At 57.2% G+C, this 19,051-nt stretch overlaps 3 protein-coding genes across 4 annotated transcripts in view; 1 reads left to right on the top strand and 2 right to left on the bottom strand.

Moving 5' to 3' along the window:
- The window catches only part of Fbxw8 (F-box and WD repeat domain containing 8), a 98,593-nt gene extending 96,618 nt beyond the window's left edge, over positions 1-1,975 (top strand). Inside the window, exon 11 of the mRNA XM_028878807.2 lies at positions 122-1,975. Coding sequence (XP_028734640.1) covers positions 122-266 — 145 coding nt within the window. The 3' untranslated portion in view covers positions 267-1,975. The remainder of the gene's footprint in view (positions 1-121) is intronic.
- LOC114699662 lies at positions 1,697-6,929 on the bottom strand. Its single transcript, XM_028878830.2, has 2 exons — positions 6,558-6,929; positions 1,697-2,777 (listed from the first exon to the last, which is right to left on the bottom strand). Exons 1-2 carry the CDS (start codon positions 6,902-6,904, stop codon positions 2,522-2,524), a joined length of 603 nt encoding a protein of 200 aa, XP_028734663.1. The 5' UTR covers positions 6,905-6,929; the 3' UTR covers positions 1,697-2,521.
- Positions 6,930-6,961: 32 nt separating this feature from the next.
- Positions 6,962-19,051, bottom strand: part of Tesc (tescalcin) — a 29,889-nt gene continuing 17,799 nt past the window's right edge. For both annotated transcript variants that reach the window (XM_028878810.1, XM_037198649.1), the window contains 6 exons: positions 14,725-14,805; positions 13,783-13,922; positions 12,442-12,503; positions 12,229-12,336; positions 9,371-9,418; positions 6,962-7,221 (listed from right to left, as the gene is read on the bottom strand). In XM_028878810.1, the coding sequence (XP_028734643.1) occupies positions 7,144-7,221; positions 9,371-9,418; positions 12,229-12,336; positions 12,442-12,503; positions 13,783-13,922; positions 14,725-14,805 (517 nt within the window). In that variant the 3' untranslated portion in view covers positions 6,962-7,143. The remainder of the gene's footprint in view (positions 7,222-9,370; positions 9,419-12,228; positions 12,337-12,441; positions 12,504-13,782; positions 13,923-14,724; positions 14,806-19,051) is intronic.

The following is a 19,051-nucleotide window of genomic DNA, read 5'->3' as shown; positions in this document are numbered from 1 at the left end:
CATATCTGACATTGTGGGCCCAGAGCACATACTGTCACCGTGGAGGGCTAGCCTAGACTGTGCATACTGTCACAGGCAGTAGAACCCCTTGCTGACTGATGCTTATCTCTGCTTCCTCTAGACATCGTGGTCTGATCCATGCCTATGAGTTTGCTGTGGACCAGCTGGCCTTTCAGAGCCCTCTTCCTGTCTGCCGCTCGCCCTGTGACACCATGGCTGGGTACAGCTATGACCTAGCACTGTCTTTCCCCTACGACACTGTTTAGGGCGTCCCCTCATGGAGAAGTGGGAAGGGCCAGTTTTCAAACATCAGAACTGTAGGGCAGCGGACTGGAAGTTTGGGGACAGTGCCTCTCCCAGGTGGCCTGTGGCCACACGGCCTCGGGAGCCAGCTGAACAGTCTCCCACCTAGGCCTTTGGTAGCACACGCTGATGACTCGGGAGCTAGCCTTTCCAGAAGCAGCTCCTGCACCTCAGCCTGTGGCAGGAGCAACAGCTGTCCCTCGTCCCACACTCTAGGGACACAGGGCCTTCGCCTCACTGGCCTCCCTGTGTGGTGCTGACCCTGCCCTGGTCCAGCCCTCCGTGGCTCTCACACAGTTCATGTAGACCCTTCCCTGGGTGAGGACAGCCTCCCTTCCGCTGCTGTTCTGTCCAGTACATGGGCTGCGAGGAAACAGCCATCCTTCCCGGGGAGGAAAAGGCACTCCATGGGGATGGGTTTGGGGGCCCAGTTCCTGAGCCTGGCTGGTGGTATCTCTCCCCTCAGCACCCCAAGAGCAGCACAGTGCTCTTGACAAACAGCAACCATAGCTCACCTACTCTGCCTGCAGACTATCACAGGCAGATCTCCACACCGTGGCCAGGAGACCCCGTCAGTGAAAACATTTGTGGGCAGACTCTAATTCCCATTGACCAGGCACCTAACACGCCTGTACAGAGACCCACCCCACTCAGGCAGAGTCCCTGTCCCAGCAAACACCAGCTCAAAAAGCAGTATAATAAACACGTGTGCCAGGACATTCCACATTGGCTCTGCAGAGGGCAAAAAGGCACGGAGTGGGGAGGCTTCCTGCCCTGGACACCAAAGTGGCTTAAAAAAATTAAAGAGGAGCGAGAGGGGCTGAGAGGGCATGCTTCTTCCAAGGGGGTGGGGCTGACCCACGTCTAAGCCAGAGTAGTACTGAGTGCAGCCCTGGGAAGTACTCACCTTCCCAGTGGAACCTGGGGCCTTGTGTGCGTGCTAGGCAAGTGCTCTGCCACTGAGACACACCTCCAACCAATACGTGGCTACGTGGCTGGAAGGGTTCTCAGCTTAGACATTCAGGAGGCCTCAGACCCCCACTGTCTAGCTGGACAGGCCACAGAGCCAGCTGAAGCTTGGCATGGCCTCCTGGCAGGCCCCTCCCTCCCAGGGAGGACTTTGAACCACACTGCAGGTGTGGCAGGTGGCAGCTCACCTCCGGCTTGCTGGGCTGGCGCCCCCTGCTGGCCTGGTCTTGCTAGGGCTTTCCCAGGCCTGCGTCCGTGCCACTGAGGAAGCTCCGTGGTCAGCACGGATGAAGGGCCATCGAAGAGCTGGAAGAGCAGATGCAGAAGTGCCTGGAGTGGAAATAGCAAACCCACCAGCAGCTAGGGTAGTTTGGAGCATACCCCGCCCCTGGGCTCCATGACGGGGCGCTTAGGGACATGGTTCCTTCCACAGCAGCTCTGTGGGTGTTCTCTGTCAGCTCAGCCTCCCAGGAACACCCCCTACCACTAGAGCAGCAGACCTACCCAGAGTCTGTCCCCACCGGCTTCTGGGGCTGCTGCCGCTGCACCTGCTAGCAGGGTGGGGACGGGTGGTCTCCCTCTGCTGCCCTGAAAGCCAGGAGCCACCAGGACACGCCCTGGGAACGGAGGTGGCTGCACACCTGCAGCTTGCCTTTTGCCTTACGCAGCCACATCTGCTCTGCTATTAAAGGTTCTGACTCACTCACGGCCTCGTCTGCTGCTCCTGCGAGGTGCACAGTGCGGATCCCTGCACACTTGAAGTCTTCCCCCACCGTTTGTAGCCCTGGTTTGTCACCCGTGGGGGCGGGGGCGGGGGCGGGGCGCGCAGCATGACAGCACGTAGGACAGGGTCTGGGGAGCGTGCGGTCATCTTTGGCCGGGCTTGCTGTCTCACCGTTGTGACTGGGCTGGCTGCCCATGCAGGCTGTGAGCAGCCTTGCTTCGACTGGAGCCCAGACAGCAGTTCCCATGGAACGAGGGGCGGCGTGGCCTTCAGCTGAGCAACAGAATTAGCAGCCTTCCTCAGCAGTGTGCTTTCCGCCCTTCCTGAACTGGAAGGCCAGCAACAACCCAGGACGAAGCGCTCAGTCCCCACCTTAGGCTCGCAGCCCCTCCATGAGGGTGGCGCGCACGCGCACACACACACACACACACACACACACACACCCAGTCCACTTGTTAAATGGCACATGGCAGCACCACAAGCCGTTTGTTTGGAGTTGAGAACCGCCTCCCCTGGTGGGGGCTTTCAGGTGGTAACTGGCCCGAGGTGGAGGCTCAGACGGACACTGCTCCTCCCAAGTTCTCGCTTGAAGCAGCAGATGGCACGGGCCGTGGCATCGTGGCCACACATCCAGACCAGATGGTTACCTGGATGCTGTGGCAGGCCTGCGGCGACTTGGCCGGCGCTGCCTGTGTGTACGGTGGCGGCAGATTCCCTCCTGGGCAGCAGCCTGCGCTCAGCCTCTGATGCTGTCTCCTGCTTTGCGCCAGGGAACTTCACCCTGGAAAGGGAAAGGACTCTGGCCCATGCCCAGCCGAGCCTTGCTCTCCTAGCTGCCCGTCCCAGCACACTCACCCCTCAGCCACCACTTCCCGGTGAAGATGAGCCTGCCTCTTGCTGGCTTCCTGTCACTGTGTTGCCACCCTGTCCTAGCCAGAGTCCCATGTGTGCCCTCCTGTGGCTGTGACAGACAAAGGTGCTGCTGCTGCCCTGGAGAGCAGCCTGGTTCCGGCACTGGCCCCTCAAGGTCACGGCATGCAAGGGCAGCCTCTATGGCAGGTGTTTGCCAAACCCTCAAGGTGACTTGCACTTCTGCCTCTCCATCCGCCCACTTGGGCCACTTCCAGCACAGCAGAACTTAGCTGGTCCGCCACCACAGGCAGGTGGAGCCAGGATCCAGGGTCGGATCCAGGGTCAGACCCACGGCTCTGCCTGCTCCCATCAGCACGGCACACAGGCGTGTGGACCAGAGTCTAGCCGTTTGTTTACGGATTGGAGAGCCTGCTTCCCCATAATGCAGGCGTCACAGGGCTGCAGGGAGCCATCAAGCCACTTCTATGAGGTTTGCGTTGCAGAACCCCTGGGAAACCGATCAGATTAATCCTTTGCCTCAAACCACCACCAACCAAAAAACAAAAGGCCATAATGACTCCCACTTGTTTCCCCCACCACTCGGGAGGCTGAGACAGGAGGATCTGAAACAGAAACCAAAGTTGGTAACAGGACAGTAAGTATAGGCTAGATCTCACGTGACTGCTATAGACCATAGAGAGTGCACCAGACCTCTACCCAGCTCCACACACAGCCCTGGGACCTCACAGCCCCTGCTCATCAGCACCGTCAAACATCTGGCTTCAGGTTCCATCTGGATGGTCACCGCCATTTCTGATGATCACTAACCAGTGTGCGTGATGGATTTCACACACTCACCCATCCCAAAATAAATCTCAGCATATATACCCTGTTTCATGGTGCTGGTTGAGGCACAACAGGGATGGGGTACCTGGCTGCACTGGCCAGGTACCCCAGCAGTCCTGCAGGTAACAATCCACTCACTTCCTCCCGACCTACAGACCACATAGCCCACAGGGCAGGACTGTGCCCAGGGCAATGGCCCTCAGCTCTAAGGCCAGAAGCCCCATGAGGTACCAAGGAATTAATCTACACTCCCTGGGAGCAGGTTTGCACCACTTCAAAGTCCTTATCCTGCCTGTCACAGAGCATGCTGGGAGCAGAGCAGAGCAGTAGTACTCCAGGTGAGTTCTGCAGTGGGAATGGGGTCTAGCCTGGTCCTCCCAGCAATTGTGAATAAATGAGCTTGCTTCTGTGCCTGGAGGACTGTGCTCCCAGTGAGTCAATCTCATTTTAATTAGCTGTTTGGATTAGCCGTGCCCAGGGCTTCAAAGACATTAGCAGGCCCTCAGTGGGCAGCGCAAGCAAGCACGTTTGATGCGCATCCATCAGCGCAGCGGTTCCTGACTAGAACTCCAGGCGCGGGCTGGGGGAAGGTGATCCATTATTTATGAAAACATTCTACATTCATGAACTGCCTTTGTTGAGAAGGACGCAACTGAAACAAATTGGGGGCGTCTCAGGAAACCCAGGCCCGTGAGATGCCAAGGTGATGGCTGCCCGCGGAGCCTGCATCCCTATTTACCGTAGCAGGGAGTGCTGGCGATCCCAAAGAGCCCAGTCTCAGATGCTTCACGCGTGATGTCCCAGGCCGAACTGCTGGCTTCCTAGAACCCTAGACCTAGCAACCTGGAGCCAGGAGGCCCCCGACTTGGGGGATGGGGTGGGGTACCTCTGTAGGGTTCTCCCTGGAGCTGACAGGGTCTGCTTGGCTCTGAGCAGGGAGGCGGGAGCCCCCTCCATCTGTTCCTGCCTGCTGTTTTGGCAAGCCTTTGCCAGACCAAGGCCTGCGTTCAGAAGCACAGCCTGGCAGTGCCATCGGGCCTCTGTCCTCACCAGTCCAGAGGAGCGGGTGGTAATGGGTGACTGTGATCCAGCGTCGGTCACAGGCCCAATACAGTCAGTTCAGCCCTGCCTGCCAAGTACTTGCTCAGAGCACCTGCAGACCCCTCAGCTCCTCACTTGCCTCTGGGGTACAGCGGAGTAACCAAAGTAGCCCCCCCCCCCCACACACACATACATACACACATACACACACACGCATACACACACACCATGGCGGTCCTAACACATTCCCTGAGCATAGTCTCTGCGCGCCCCTATAATTGGTCACACAGCATGTTTTGCTTTGAAACATGAAATACTAATTAGACTAATTGGAACTTCATCCTCAGCAGTAGCCTGGGACTCCCTCGAGTGTCACTGAGTCACCTCCCCCCCCTTTGTGCGTGTTAAATAGAAAACACCTGTTGATGAGAAGCCCAGCCCGCCACTTAGAACCTCCTCGGACAGCTTGCTTGGGGACGGCAGCGTGAAAAGACCCATACGGAATCTGGCACATCACCATGGAGACACCAGGCTGCCATCAACCATGACAAGCACCCACAGGCAGAGGGGATGCTGCTGGGGTTTGTTCAGGCATGAGTCACTGTCCCCTGGGAGGTAGCAGCAGGATAGTTGTACTAGTAACAGCAGACGTCATGATTTTATCAAACCAGCCGAACTAAAGTGCATGTACCAGGCCAGCAGGATGGCATGGGAGGCCAAAGCGTTTGCTGCAAGAGCCTGATGGCTTGAGTTCGGTCCCCAGACCCATGTTAAAAAATAAATAAAGCTGGGTGTGGGGCTGAAAGGTCAGTGTAGTTCCCAACACCCACTCAGGGGTCTGTCTGATGCACCCTCTTGGCTCGGAGCACCCACACTCGTGTGTACAAACTCACACGGGCATATACACTTAAAAAAAAAAAAAAAACTGGTGGCCCACATCTGTGATCCCAGAGCTCATGTGACATTGGAGGCAGAGACGGAACAGTTGAACCTGTGAGCCAGCCGGACTGGAGTCCACAGCAGATAGATTGGGAGAGCCCCTGCCTCAACCTGGTGGAAGGCAAGAACTAACCCCCCAAAAGTTGTCCTTCCACCTCCACACATACACCGTAGCATGTACACACTCATGCTCACACCTCACACTAGTGATAGTAACAACTTAAAATGTATACATTGGGGGTGGAGAGCTAGAGAGATGGCTCGGTGGTTAAGAACAACTGTGCCATCATGAGAACCAGAGTTTGGATCTCGGCACCCACGTAACAAACCAGGTGCCCTTCCAGCACCTCTAACTCCAGCTCCAAAGGATCTGAACCCCTCTTCTAGCCAACATTCACACACAAGTAACAATAAAAGTTTTAAGGAAAACAAAAACGTCTAAAGCCACATCCACCTACACATGCATGACAAGGATGTGGAAGGGCAACAGGACAGGGGCCGGAGTGAAGATACCTCACAGATGCCCTCTGTGGCCCTAAGGGCCTGGGACTACACAAACAAGACCAAGCATGCTCACATGCATGCTTGTTCACTGTTGGGACTGTGAACAAGAAACATGCCAACAGCAGCAGGTGCCAGCCTCCCTAAGAACTTTCTGGAATCTAGAAAGGCACCTCCCAGTGTCAACAGAGAGAATAAACCATCCTGGAACAGACCGACCTAGAGAGCAAACACCAGCCATGAGGGGACTCTGCTCCACACCGTGTAAGGACAGCCGCCAAGATGGCACAGTCACGGGTGGTCTCAGCACCAGCCTACTGGGACCACCCCCACCCCACCCGTCCTGAAACGAGAGGTAACAGGCAGAGCTGTCCGAGCTTACCCGCAGTAGGCACCTCGGCTCTCCACTGCTGCCTGTGTTGGGAACCGGGGTGTCCCGGGCTCACAGCTGCGTCCATGGTGGCAGCCCCGGCTGCAGGCATCCACCATCAGGAGCTGGCAGCAGCAGCCAGCCAGCCATAATGGTACTGAGAGAGCTCCATCACCTACGTTCCAGATCTTCCGGATGCCTGCCCAGACAGACAGGCTCTCCCAGGCTTCCCCTGGGTGGAGTCTGCAGGTGGATACCTGGTCCTTCAAGGAGAAAACAGATGGTGCACCAGGACCAGCAGACAGGACGTCCGTCGGTCCTTCCTTACCAGTCTGCCTGCTCCTCAGAATCAGTCTCATGTCACCAAGGACCAGGGTCCTTTAAGGGAATGTGAGGGACAGACGGGGATGCCCGGCTCATTAAGAAACCTTTATTGTCATCATTAGAAATAAAAACAGCAGAGTCCCGCACACCACACCCCACAGGAAGGATAAGGAAGGGGTATTGTCACAGCAGCTTAGGCAAAGGGCTGAACAGTGGACCTCGCCACTTCCAGCTTCCAACCACCCCCTCCCTTGCGTTGGTCAGTGGCGGCAGGTCAGTGGCAGAGGGCGATGGTCTCCATGTTGAGGAAGCGGATGTGCATCTTGGTCTCGATGTCGATTCCCTGCCAGATCTGGAACGGAGGGAGTGGCATCAGGAGGCATTCCCACCACTGCCTGTCGCCTGCCTGAGCCAGGTCCTCCGCCTTCCCACCCGCCTTCCTCTGCCACCGACGGAGCCACGTTGCCGATAAGCAGCAGGATGGGTTCCAAGGCTGTGAGCTAAGTGAGGAACAACTCCTATCCCTCTCTTCCGGTTGCTCTGGCGCTGACCTTCACGTTCTTGCTGAGATGGTTACGGTGGCGAGTTAGAATGAAGTCCTGGATCCAGGGTCCTCACTGTCCAGGCTCTTTGACCTCACCACCCCCCCCATACACACCCTAACAGGCTCAGAATTCATGCAAATGAGAGCCTCCTTTTCCTCAGTGAAACTCCAGGATCACCCCACCATGCTTCCCGCTCTCCAGACTCAGATCGGGCCAGCCTCATCCACAGAGCGCCACTATGTGAACTACTAAGGGCCATTACATGGCAAGCTTCATTAGACAGCCAGCATTAAACAACCCACCAGTTCGGTCACCATAACCCCTGTGGGATAAGGGGTCCATCTGCTCCAAACCCGAGCTCAGGTAGAGCAATTTGTACCAAGTGACATTGCTGTAGACTGTCAACCCTAGCCGGTTAGGGCCTGCCTGGATATCAGGTCACAAGGTCATTGGCCTACAGGACAAAGCCTTGTCCCTTCCAAGATCACTCTCTCCCAGTTCCTTAGCAATTAACAATTGGGGGGGGGAACAGGGACAGAGGAACCTAATAGGCAGGTGACATGTCTCCCTGTGACATTGGAGTGTCAAGCTGTCACTCAGCATCTATAGAGATGCCCCTGTGGCCTTCCTGCTGTCCCCCGCACTGGTCCTGTGGGGACATGGGAGCAGTTCGACTTCACATTGAGCAGCCCCAACTGCTGGGAGTTTGAGATGTTCTCCGAGAAAGATCCTGGACTCCCTGATGAATTCAGCTAGGTTCTGGGAGAGGGCACAGTCATGGGGGGGGGCACAGAAAGGGGAGCTAGCTTTAGAAGAGCCCTGGGGAAAGCACCAGAGTGGTTTGTCAGGCTGGCTTCAAGCTCAAGATGCCCCTGCCTCAGCCTGCCAGGTGCTGAGATGGCACTCGTGGGCCACCATGCCATGCTCAAAGCAACTGCAACTGCACCCTCCCTGATACTCCTGCCCCCCCCCCCGGTGTTCTGCCCCGCGGACCTGGATGAACAGGTCCCAGTGCAGGCCTGAGCAAATCCACACACCCTGTGCAGCCTTGGGTGTGGGCCTCTGACATGAGATAGGGGTAGCTGCTGACCTGTCTCCTTCCCCGAGAGACGGGGCCCACGCCTGGGGTCCACTGTTTATGCTGGCCGCCTCATAGGCAGGGAGGCTGCAGTCGGCCTCTCTCAGGTGGACAGAGGGGCAGACTTGGAGCACAGTGGCCGGCCCTGGCTCTGCGAACCGAACCCCAGAGGCTCCAGGCTCCCTCCACGCACAGGCCTTGGCGGAGCCTGCATGCTGGGAAGCTGGACTGGGTTCAGAGGTCCTCCCGTCTCCGGACCTCCTTGCCCACCTCCATGCCCAGAAGGCTTGGAGAGAGGATTTTAGCATTTTCTTCTTGCTTCCAGAGAACTTGGTCGTCCTGGCAGCCAGGAGCCAATCTAAACTCCCAGTCCTAGAAGTGTGTTTGCAACAGTGAAGGCCGTCCATCTGCTAGATGGGTACAGATGCCATCATAAGAGGGAGGACAGGTGAGTGGGTGGCCACTTAAAGCTCCCATCAGGACGTACTAGGGAGGCAGAACCCATCAACATGTTGTCTACTCCAGTCTGCTTGCAAAATGCTGGTGTTCGTCCAGGTGCAGGAAGTTTCCAGAATCTTCCAGAATCCCTGCCGTTCTATGAAAAGCGACTGCTCCTGGGAAGGGACGCCAGTGTCCCGAGGGAGAGAAATTGACTTCTCCAATCTACCTGTGCGCCGCTGAGGTCAGGGACCACACAGCCACGCTACCCTTTCCACAAAGCTAAGCGGATCAGTTAATGTGGTCTCCAAGGCCTTCCTTATAGAACAGCCCTGGCAGGCACTTGCAATCTGCCCATAGCCACAGCTCCACAAGGTCCTCATGGTGTCCTGGTACCCCCATGCCCAGAGTCCTTCTTTCTTCCCCCCCCCAGCACCCACCTTCAGGAAGTCCTCAAAGGTGATCCCCTCGTACACCTGGTCCGGTTCCTGAGGACGAGATTGTAGAGGGAGTGAGTGGCCAGGGATTCCCCCAGACTCTGCTGAGACAGGTCACCTCCTCCAAACACCCAGAGCACAGAGGTAGAAGAGGGGGGTCACGTGTCCCCAGCCAGTCTCCTGGAACCGCAACAGTGGCTGAGGCTTCATCTCACTAAGCTCCCCCAGGAGGGTTGGGGAGAAAACAGTGAGCCCCAGACACGGGCCCTCCTTCCTAATACAGCCCACCTCACCCTATCCCTACAAGTCCACCTTGTTATGTCCTGCCAGCCTGGCTCCCGTCTCGGCTCCCTGTACTGATAACAGAACTATTCTGGGCTAATCTACACTCACAGCCCTCTGGGGGAAGGAGAAGGGAATGATGAAGGCCTCTGTGGCCACCCTTGTGCTAATGAGTCACCGTGATAACCAGGGAACAGGGACAGAGTGTGGCTTCAGCCAGGAGCCCCGCATGCTTGACAAAGCAAGTCTCCAGCTGTGTTCATCCTACTGCAGGGACAGAAGGGATGATACCAGGGCTCCACCCAGGCCAGTGGAAAACTGGGGTTTTTATGACATGTTTTATGAAACAGAGAAACCCTACAAGAGCACTGACCCTTGTCCCCTGCGCTGTTGAACAAGTCTCTAAGACACTCCACCCAGCCCCAGCATCCCCTGAGACAGTACCATTGCAGGACCCCAAAGGTCCCCTGCTGGCTACTTGGGGTCCCCTGCACTGCCCCAGAGACCTTCACCAGGATTCAGCCCTTTGTGGCTACCGAGCGGCAGCTAGCCTCTTCTCAGCAGGGAAAGGCTCGGAAATGCACACGCCCCGCTGAGAAGAAACAGGAACGCCACAAGGAGCGAGTGCCTGCAGCTCCCAAGGGTGTGTGCGCCAGTGTCGCCAGCCCTGAAACCACAAGTCAGGGGCAAGGCTGCAGCTAGGCCTGAGCTTAGCATGTGTAGGGTACTGGGTTCAAATCCCAGACTCGCCAAAATACAAGTAACCCAAGAAAGCCCATGGTGTGCCCACTGGCACTGGAGGGGGAAAAAGCCCCCAAGGGTGGTTCCCTACAGGGCAGGGCCTCGAGTGGGCATGGTGGGCATGGAGAGAGAGCGACCTTTCACCTTTCGCCCTCTCTTGGTTGCTCCTGGGGTCAAGGGTCAGTGTTCTTTTAGGGTTTGTTTCATAAAACACTTCATTTAAAAAAAAAAAAAAAAAAAAAAAAAGCCAGTTTTCCACTGGCCTGGGCCTGCCCTGTCCCCAGGGACTGTTCCTCTCTGTTCCTCCCTCTCAGGGAGAGAGAAGTGGCCACCCTCTCTCTTCCAGGGCACCAGGCTCCCAGGCTGGGTGAGGGGAGCTAATTATAGACTCGGGGCCCCACTGTGGGGAAGTCTGGTGAGCAGGAGTGTGGTGCCGGCAAGGTCAGGAGGCTGGGAGTTGGAGCCCCAGGACGAAGCCTAACTTAGCGGCCCCTCCCCCTCTACCCACCAAGATCCCTGCCCAGACATGGTCTAGAGATGCTACTTAAAGAGTCCCCGCCCCGGGTCAATTAGTGGCTTTGGAAGGACATCAAAGCAGGATGGCGGGTGGCTCTCTCGTCTTTGGCGGGTGCCGTGGTCAGAGGCATTAACCATCATCGGAAGCCAGTGGCCGCCCTGACCCACAGCTCAGCCCGAGTCGGGTCCGTGTTGATCTGGCTCCATAGGTAAACACGCAGGCCAGGCTCCCCGGTGGCTCTGCCCCCACCCTCCTGGGGATCTGCACGGGGGCGGGGTGGGGTGGGGGGAAGCCTCCACTTGTGAGGCAGAGTGGATTTTTATACAAATCAGCAGGCGCCAGCTGCCAACAATTTTACTACAGCAAATTAAGAAAAGTCACCGATTGAAAGTGGAGTGGGATGGGGAGTCATTTGGAGAGTGTAATTAAACCAAATGGGCATTTGGCTCTGCCCCAGTTAGAAGGGGGAGCGCTCTTCTCCACCCGGGTCAGGGCCCTTCCCTGAGGCGGTTCACACGCAGAATGTGGCGGGTTTTACTGGGGCCGGGTTGCCTCTCTTGAGAGCGGCTCAGATAAACAAGCCAGGAGGGACAGGCAGCTCTGCCTCTGGGCAAGTGAGGAGCCTCAGTGACAGGCAGGGGGCATAGAGGGTGGGATCAGCATGGAGCTCTTGTCAACGCGCGGTACAACCACACCAGAACTTGCTGGAAGCCCGGCCCGTGGAGGTGGCCGTCTACGCACCCAGGTTGTTCCCAGGGCTACTGGGCTGCACCCCACCCTGCGAGAGACCACCCCCCACCCCAACCCCAGCCAGGAAAGATCACAAGCTCCACAGAATCTTTGTGTTGAGCCCAGTTTCCCCACTGATAGAACGGTGTGCACTGATGGCCAAGCCCCACCCCCTCAGCCCCTCGGCCACGCCCCCAACACCAAGGGTCTTCACAGATCACGAACGATGCTGAGCCCAGGGTCGAGCGAGGCCTGAGAAGACTTCCACTTCTAACTGAGGAGGCGATGCTCCTGCTGCCCACAAGGGTAAAGGAGGCCACAGTGGAGACTGAGCTCTGCTTGGCTGCATCACGCAGCAGTCCCCCGGGGGCAGGAAGAGCCTGCAGGAGGTCCTGACTTCCACTCCATGCCAGGCTCTGGGGAGAGCGGCAAGCGGGGCACACCTGGCTCCTGCCACCGAGACCTTCGAGAGGTGAAGGATTCCAACCACGGGAAAGGCAGTGTGGAGCCGCAGAACGGGGGGTGGGGGGGGAATCTGTTGGTGGGCCCCTGCTCCCCACCCTCCCCTCCCTCCACCCCAAGGGGCGCTCACCATCTGCCCCACACACACACTGGCCGCCTCCATCATGGCTCCATCTGCAATGGACCGCGCTGACTCCTTCTCGATGTGGGGGTTCCCAGAAAGCAGTTCCTCCACCACCTACCAGCAGTGGGGCAGACACTTGGTGACCTTGGGACTCCACGGTGGTCTGAGGAGGGGAAGGCGCCGGGAGCCCCGGGCAGGGCCAATGGGGGCATACGTTACATTTCTATATTCTTCCAGGGTGATGCGGCCGTCGCTGTCCGAGTCGTACATATGGAACAGAACTGCAGGTGGCGGAGGCGGTGGGAGCCAGTTAGGAGCCGCCAGGAGTGGAGCCTGTGTCTCCTCCTCCCCCAGGGGCTCCTGCTCTGCAAGCTATACCAGACTGAACACAAGATACCGGAGCAAGATCCAGATGCCAGAGCCTTGGGGCAGAAGGACTCTGGCCATGGGACCTCACTGGTCTCTTCCTGGTGGGGTGCCTTGAGCCAGTGACTTCTCTTAAGCCTCAGTTTCCCATCTATAAAATGGGAGTTGGAGGCACCGCCTGCCGCCACCACTACACTTCAGACACGTGACAGGACTGGACACCTCATGAGCACAGAGCCATTATCTCAAAATGCCAGGTCCTGAGCCACACTGCCCACATCCTGATTGCTGGCCGGTCCTAGGTGGATCCTGAGGGCACTGCTCTGGCATCTGTCAGGAACCAAGTGCCCAGAACCATGCCGTGTGTATTTCCTGGTCATGATGTCCTAGCCTGACCCTGTGAGGTCAGGGCTGCCACGGTCCACTTCACAGATGGGCTATCAAGTCCCACGTGTGTTAAGACAGGGGTCCTGAACCGGTTCAGACCTGTATTCCTCTAATTTCATGACCCTCATATTCCCAGCCCTCAGAGCAAACAATCTCGGGCTGGACTGTGGGTACCTCCTGAGCTGCGATACAGGAGGCACCCAGCGTGGTTTTCCCACCAGCCCCTCACATGCACTCCAGGGCTAAACATAGCTGAGTATTTGGAGCCTGAGGAGGTGGGGAGGGACGTCAAGAGTCGTGGGAAAGATCACAGTGCTGCCGTCCAACCAGGATGGCCACTAAATGCTACCCAGAGCTGGTGACCTGAGGAGCCGCCTCAGGAGACGGCTGTCACAGACTGTGCCACAGCATGCCATGGCGGGGTGGGGCAGTTGTGGGACCCAGACTCAGGGGCTCCCCAGCCCCGGATGTGAGGTTCTATCTGCAACAGAGTCCTCAGCCCCCACAGTCACCCATGTTCACAGCCAGCACACCATGCCCGGGTTCAAGGTCACTCAGCTAAGTGGAAGACCTCAAGTAAAACCCCAGCTCTCTTAAGTACGTCACCCCGCAGCCCCCACCCTGCCTGTCCCCCAGATCCGAACCTGCTGCACTTTTATGAGGCTACCAAGGTGCAACTTCAGAGGGGCCACACCAAATGCCACTGTTTAGGGACACAGGCTAGGTCCCCGGCTGTCTCCCTCCTCCTACATGGCCTAGCCTCCCCTGCTCTTGGGGAGTCCCGTGTTCTGAGGACGCAGCACGCACATTTCAGCTTCTCCTTTCTGGACAGCTCCACCTGCTCCTCGCCCAGGGTGGTGTCGATGGGCCGGAAGTAAGACATGATAGTCAGGAAGTCCTCGAAGTTGATCTCATCAGCCAGGCCACTGGGTCCCTTACGCAGGTTCCTAAGGGGATGGCAGGGGGAGGGAGGACCTCGATACGTAAAAACATCTTGAGATGGTTTGGGTGGGTAAAGGTGCCTGCTGACCTGAATTCAAGCCCCAGGGCCCACATGGTGGAAGAACTGACCCCTATAAAACATGTCCCTCTGACCTCTACATGTACAGAATACTGTTAGAGTACACACACACACACACACACACACACACACACACACACACCTGCCTCCATGAACATGTGCACACAGACAAACGTAAAGAGACAGAACCCAAAGTACCTGCTAACTTTGGAGGCATTTGTCTCGAGGCCAACAATGAGCAAGGCAGAAGTGGGGGGAGCCGGGGGAGCTGTCCAAAGCCACCCCGTGTGGTGGGATATCTGTGTACACTGTACACACTGAAGGTGTACTGCTGTGATTGGTGTAATAGAGGGCTGACCGGCCAATAGCTAGGCAGGAGGTATAGGCGGGATTTCCAGGGAGGGAGAGGAAGAGGAGGTGGAGAGATCTAGGTGCGTGGGGGACACAGGAAGCAGCGTGGGTGGTACGGAGAGATGAGGTAATAAGCCACATGACAAAATGTAGATTAAAATAAATGGGTTGATTTGAGTTATAAGAGCTGGTGAGACAAGCCTAAGCTACAGGCCAGCCTTTCAAAATCAATATGAAGTCTCCGTGTCGTTACTTGGGAGCTGGCTGGTGGGACAGAGAAAGACTCCTTGCAACCCAGGACACCCTCCCCCTCCCCACTCTCTGTCTCATAATGGAAGAGGCGGCGCACCTCAGCCTGCCCAGGGGAGGGAGCGCACCTGTTATCGAAGAAGGCACGAACGATTTTGGATCGGATCGGGTTGAGCTCCAGGTCAGGGACATTGTTGAAGCTCTCCTTGCTGAATTCCAGGACGCGCAGGAGAGAGAGTCACAAGAGGGTGGTCGTCAGTGGCATGGGACACAGGCAGTGTGGTGTCTCTTTATCCCCAACAGTCCCACCCTCTCTCCTCAGGCCTCTTGCCTACAGATGGGGTGAGGGTGGGGGGCCGAGGGGCCTGTCACATGGAAGAACCGGAGAGGTGGGTGGGACCCTCACACTCAGGCTGCAGCGACAAGATCTGTCCAGGCGGGTGCGCTTACCTGGGCTCCCAGCGGCAGGATACTGGCCTAAAGGCCTCAAGGAAATGGACTTTCAGAGCATCTCATGACCTGGCACCCCCTAGCTCGTGCCCAAGAGAAGCAAGGACACACAGGCAGTCTCCACAGGAACCACGTAAGAACCACAGAAGGGGGGCTGGAGAGATGGCTCAGAGGTTAAGAGCACTGACTGCTCCTTCAGAGGTCCTGAGTTCAGTTCCCAGCACCCACATGGTGGCTCACAACCATCTGTAATGAGATCTGATACCCTCTCCTGGCCTGCAGGGATACATGCAGGCAGAACACTGTATGCATAATAAATAAATAAAATCTTAAAAAAAAAAAAAAAACAGAAGGGCTAACCAAATGCCTGCGACCAGATCAAGTGATAGCTGAACTGCAGGCCATCCACACGGAGGAATATTACACAGCCAGGAAAAGAACTGGAACACTGATACCCACTACAGGAGGATGAACCCTAAGATTGACGTTGCTGGAAAGACATTGGCAGTGACATGTCTAGAACAGGCCAAGCCACTGAGACTCACAGGAGAGGGGTGACCCAGGGCTGGGGGAGCCAGACGACCCCTAAGGGGACAGGCATCTCTTGGTGACAAGAATTCTGGATATTTAACTCCGCTGACACTGCCATGCATTTTAACGACTGAGCTGTAGGGTGTGTGGGTTTCACGTCAGGAAAGACAAAAAACCCACCAGCAGCTACGGGCCTGGGCAGGGTGCAGGCGCGTGTCCCAGCTGCCTGTCCTCACAGGAGGGGCCCAGCCTCCATCCAGGCTGCCTGCGCCTGCTCCATGGCAGTGACCTTCCAAGGGACCTGGGGCATAGCCCAGTAATTCAGGGGACAAGAAAGAATGTGCAGGATGGGGAGGAGTCAGCTGATTAAAAAACAACACACACACACACACACACACACACACACACACACTCACACACTCACACCCCTGAGGACATTAGTGGGGGACGTGACCCTGGAACAGACTGGGGCTGGGAGCTGAGGCTGTTTGAGTTGGAAGGTCCCACAAACGGTCCCTTGTCCCATCCTGGCTTCACCTCACAGGAGAGGGGCGCCTGGGGCTCCAGACACAAGCAGAACCAGGTGACCGGATCTCTCCTGTTCTTACCACCCCTGGGTGGCTTCCTGCCCCTCCCTCGTGGCTGGCCTGGTGCCCTCTAGCCAAACAGGAGCTGGTGAATGGGTGCAGTCACCTTTTCCATTCACCAGGGCCCAGTTTGGAAGAAGGACACACTTCGGACAGTTGTCCCGGAGTGATGGGGGCCACTATATGACCAAAAATTAGATTTGGAGCAGGATGGGTTTGAAAGGAACCAGGGGGCTGATGAGATGAGCTGGCTGAGCGGCAAAAGCACCTGTGTGCATGTCTGGAGACCGGAGTTCGATTCCCAGAACCCACGTAAAGGTGGCAGGAGAGAACCAACTCCACAAAGTCGTGTGAACACACAATAACGAGTTAAGTGGGTCCCCATGGTCCGATCTGCAGTCCTGGGTACTTGAGAAGCAGCAGCGTGGTGGTGTGTGCGTGCCTGGGATCCTAGCGCCGAGGAAGCTGAGGCAGGAAGGCCACAAGTTCAAGGCCTGCCTGGGCTGCACAGACTCTGTCTGCTGAGAACCTAAACCAAACAAGGGAGTGTAGCAAGGACACAAGCTGCCACTGAAACCTCGAGAACATCACGCTCAGGATGGAAGCCAGCAGAGTCTGGTTTCCAGGGTGACAGGGGCGGGTGTCTTTCTGGGATGCTTAAAGGGACCGAGCAGCTTAATTGGCTGGATCGTACATGGGAATGAGTTCTTCCTCCAAACTACCAAAAAACTTTCCCCCGGTTTCGCTAGAACAGTAAGAACTACAGAATTTCCACACCGGATACCGGCTAACTGCCCTTGCAACGGGCAACCCAGAGAGAAGACACAGGGAGCCTCAGGGCCAGAGACACGCAAGGGCTCTGTCCCCGCCCCCACGCAGTTGCTAGCTTCCAACAACCACAGGAGGAAGCAAGAGAAACCAGAACCCTGGACGGAAGGAGTCAAGGTTACCACGGAGACGATCAGATCATCAGAGCTGCCCCCCCCACACACACTTGCTGGTCACCGCTCAGATGACAGTCAGTGGCTGTGTGAGCTGTAAGGCCTGCAGCATGTACCTCAGGGTCCCCGACAGGGGCTTCTGTGATTCCCTGGAGTAACAGGTGTGACACAGAGAGAGCCAGTCCTCTGCCCAGGCTCACCCAGCTGTGGGGAGTCACACTGGAACCCAGGTACACTCATACCCCTGGCACTGCCCTGCCCACTCACTCTCCTTGCTCTCTGTCTCTACAGGTGCCTGCCAGACTCACACTCCTACCCCACCCACCCCTCACTTCAGGCAGCTGCTTCTGTGAAGGTCAGTCTCCGCATCTGTGAGATGGGTGCAGACCTAATCCTTCCCTCTGGACCAACAGGATAAAGTACAGAGGTTGTGGCTGCCGACCCAGGCTCTGCCCTCTGCAGCACATGGTCTTGGGAGAGAGGATGCTCCCCCCAAGCCAGCCTCAGATGTCCCGGTTGTAAGATGGGGATTGTAAGAATATGGAAGACCCTGGGACGGGGGTGTCGCACATGAACACGGTGGGAACAGAGACGCCGCGGCGGCCGTGGACCATGGCATTGCAGCAGTGGACAGAGACATTAGTGACACCAGCCCTCCCAAGGAGGGACGTCCCATCCCCGTGACAATACCATGGAGGGCAGGGGCTTAACCCATTTTAGAGACAGACAAGGCAGAGACGGATAGAAACTGCGTCCTAGCCAGGAGTGGTCGCACCTGTTACCCCAGGCACTCAGGAAGCTGAGGCAGGAGGATTGTGAGTTTGAGGCCAGCCTACAACAGCTTAGCAAGCCCCTGTCTAAAAAGCAGAAAAAGGGCTGGGGGGGGCTATGTAGCTCAGTATAGAGCACTTGCTGGAGGCCCCCAAAAAGGAGGGAGAGGAAGGGAAGAGAGAGGGGTGCAGGGATGGTGGCTACTGCCCAGGTGTGATGTCTTGGCCTTGATCTGGAAGCTGTCACTCACAAGGAGTAGGTCTGGCTGGCTGGTACCCAGCGACCCCTGACTTCTGCTGCCTCCCCCCCCCTCACTCTGACAAAGAGAAGGCAAGAAGTCTTGGGGACGGAGCTGGGCCAGGCCAAGCTGAGCGGCCTCGGGGTCACCATCTCATGCCCGCCAGGCCCTCACTGGGCTTATGGAAAAAAAAGCTCCGCTCCACCCTGGGGTCCTGGATGCTATCAGGTCACTGCCCTCGGGACTGAGCTGACCTACCAGCCATCAGCCCAGCACGGCCGCCCTAGTGGTCAGCAAGGGGAAGGACCCCAGGAAGCCCCCAAGAGACACCACCTTCCATGCCTCCTCCAGGGCAGCTTGAAGCTCCAGGGCAGGGTGTTTTACATACACATTAGCATTCTGATGCCTGCCCATGGGCCTCTGGGAGCTGTCACTCACAAGAGTAGGTGGCTGGTGGTACCAGCGACCCCTGACCTGCTGCTCCCCCCCACTCTGACAAAGAAGGCAAGAAGTCTTGGGATGGAGCTGGCCAGGCCAAGCGAGCGGCCTCGGGGTCACCATCTCATGCCGCCAGGCCCTCACTGGCTTATGAAAAAAAAGCTCCGCTCTACCCTGGGCCTGATCTATCAAGTCACTGCCCTCGGGACTGAGCTGACCCAACTGCCATCAGCCCAGCACGGCCGCCCTAGTGGTCAGCAAGGAAAGGACCCAGGAAGCCCCGAGAGACACCACCTTCCATGCCTCCTCCAGGGCAGCTTGAAGCTCCAGGGCAGGGTGTTTTACATCACCTCCCCCACATTCTGGAGTGCCCTCCCATCCAGCCACTCACTGGGAATCTCAGTCACCCTCACACCCACAAGTAGTGACAGTGATGGGCCCACTTTCATAGACAAGAGCACGGAGTCCAGAGAGGCCAAGCCCGTAAGCCGCAGCCACA

The sequence above is a fragment of the Peromyscus leucopus genome, chromosome 23 (genome assembly GCF_004664715.2).
Source record: "Peromyscus leucopus breed LL Stock chromosome 23, UCI_PerLeu_2.1, whole genome shotgun sequence".
In the NCBI taxonomy this organism is placed as follows: Eukaryota; Metazoa; Chordata; class Mammalia; order Rodentia; family Cricetidae; genus Peromyscus; species Peromyscus leucopus.
The sequence above is the reverse complement of the archived record's forward strand: the minus strand, read 5'-3'. Positions and strand labels throughout refer to the sequence as shown.

Excerpts from the sequence above, each read along its gene's own strand:
- LOC114699662 (XM_028878830.2), bottom strand. The coding sequence starts at position 6,904 with ATGAGACTGATTCTGAGGAGCAGGCAGACTGGTAAGGAAGGACCGACG. Across the intron at positions 2,778-6,557 it reads AGCCGAGGTGCCTACTGCGG|GGTGAAGTTCCCTGGCGCAA; the intron begins GTAAGCTCGGAC and ends TTCCCTTTCCAG.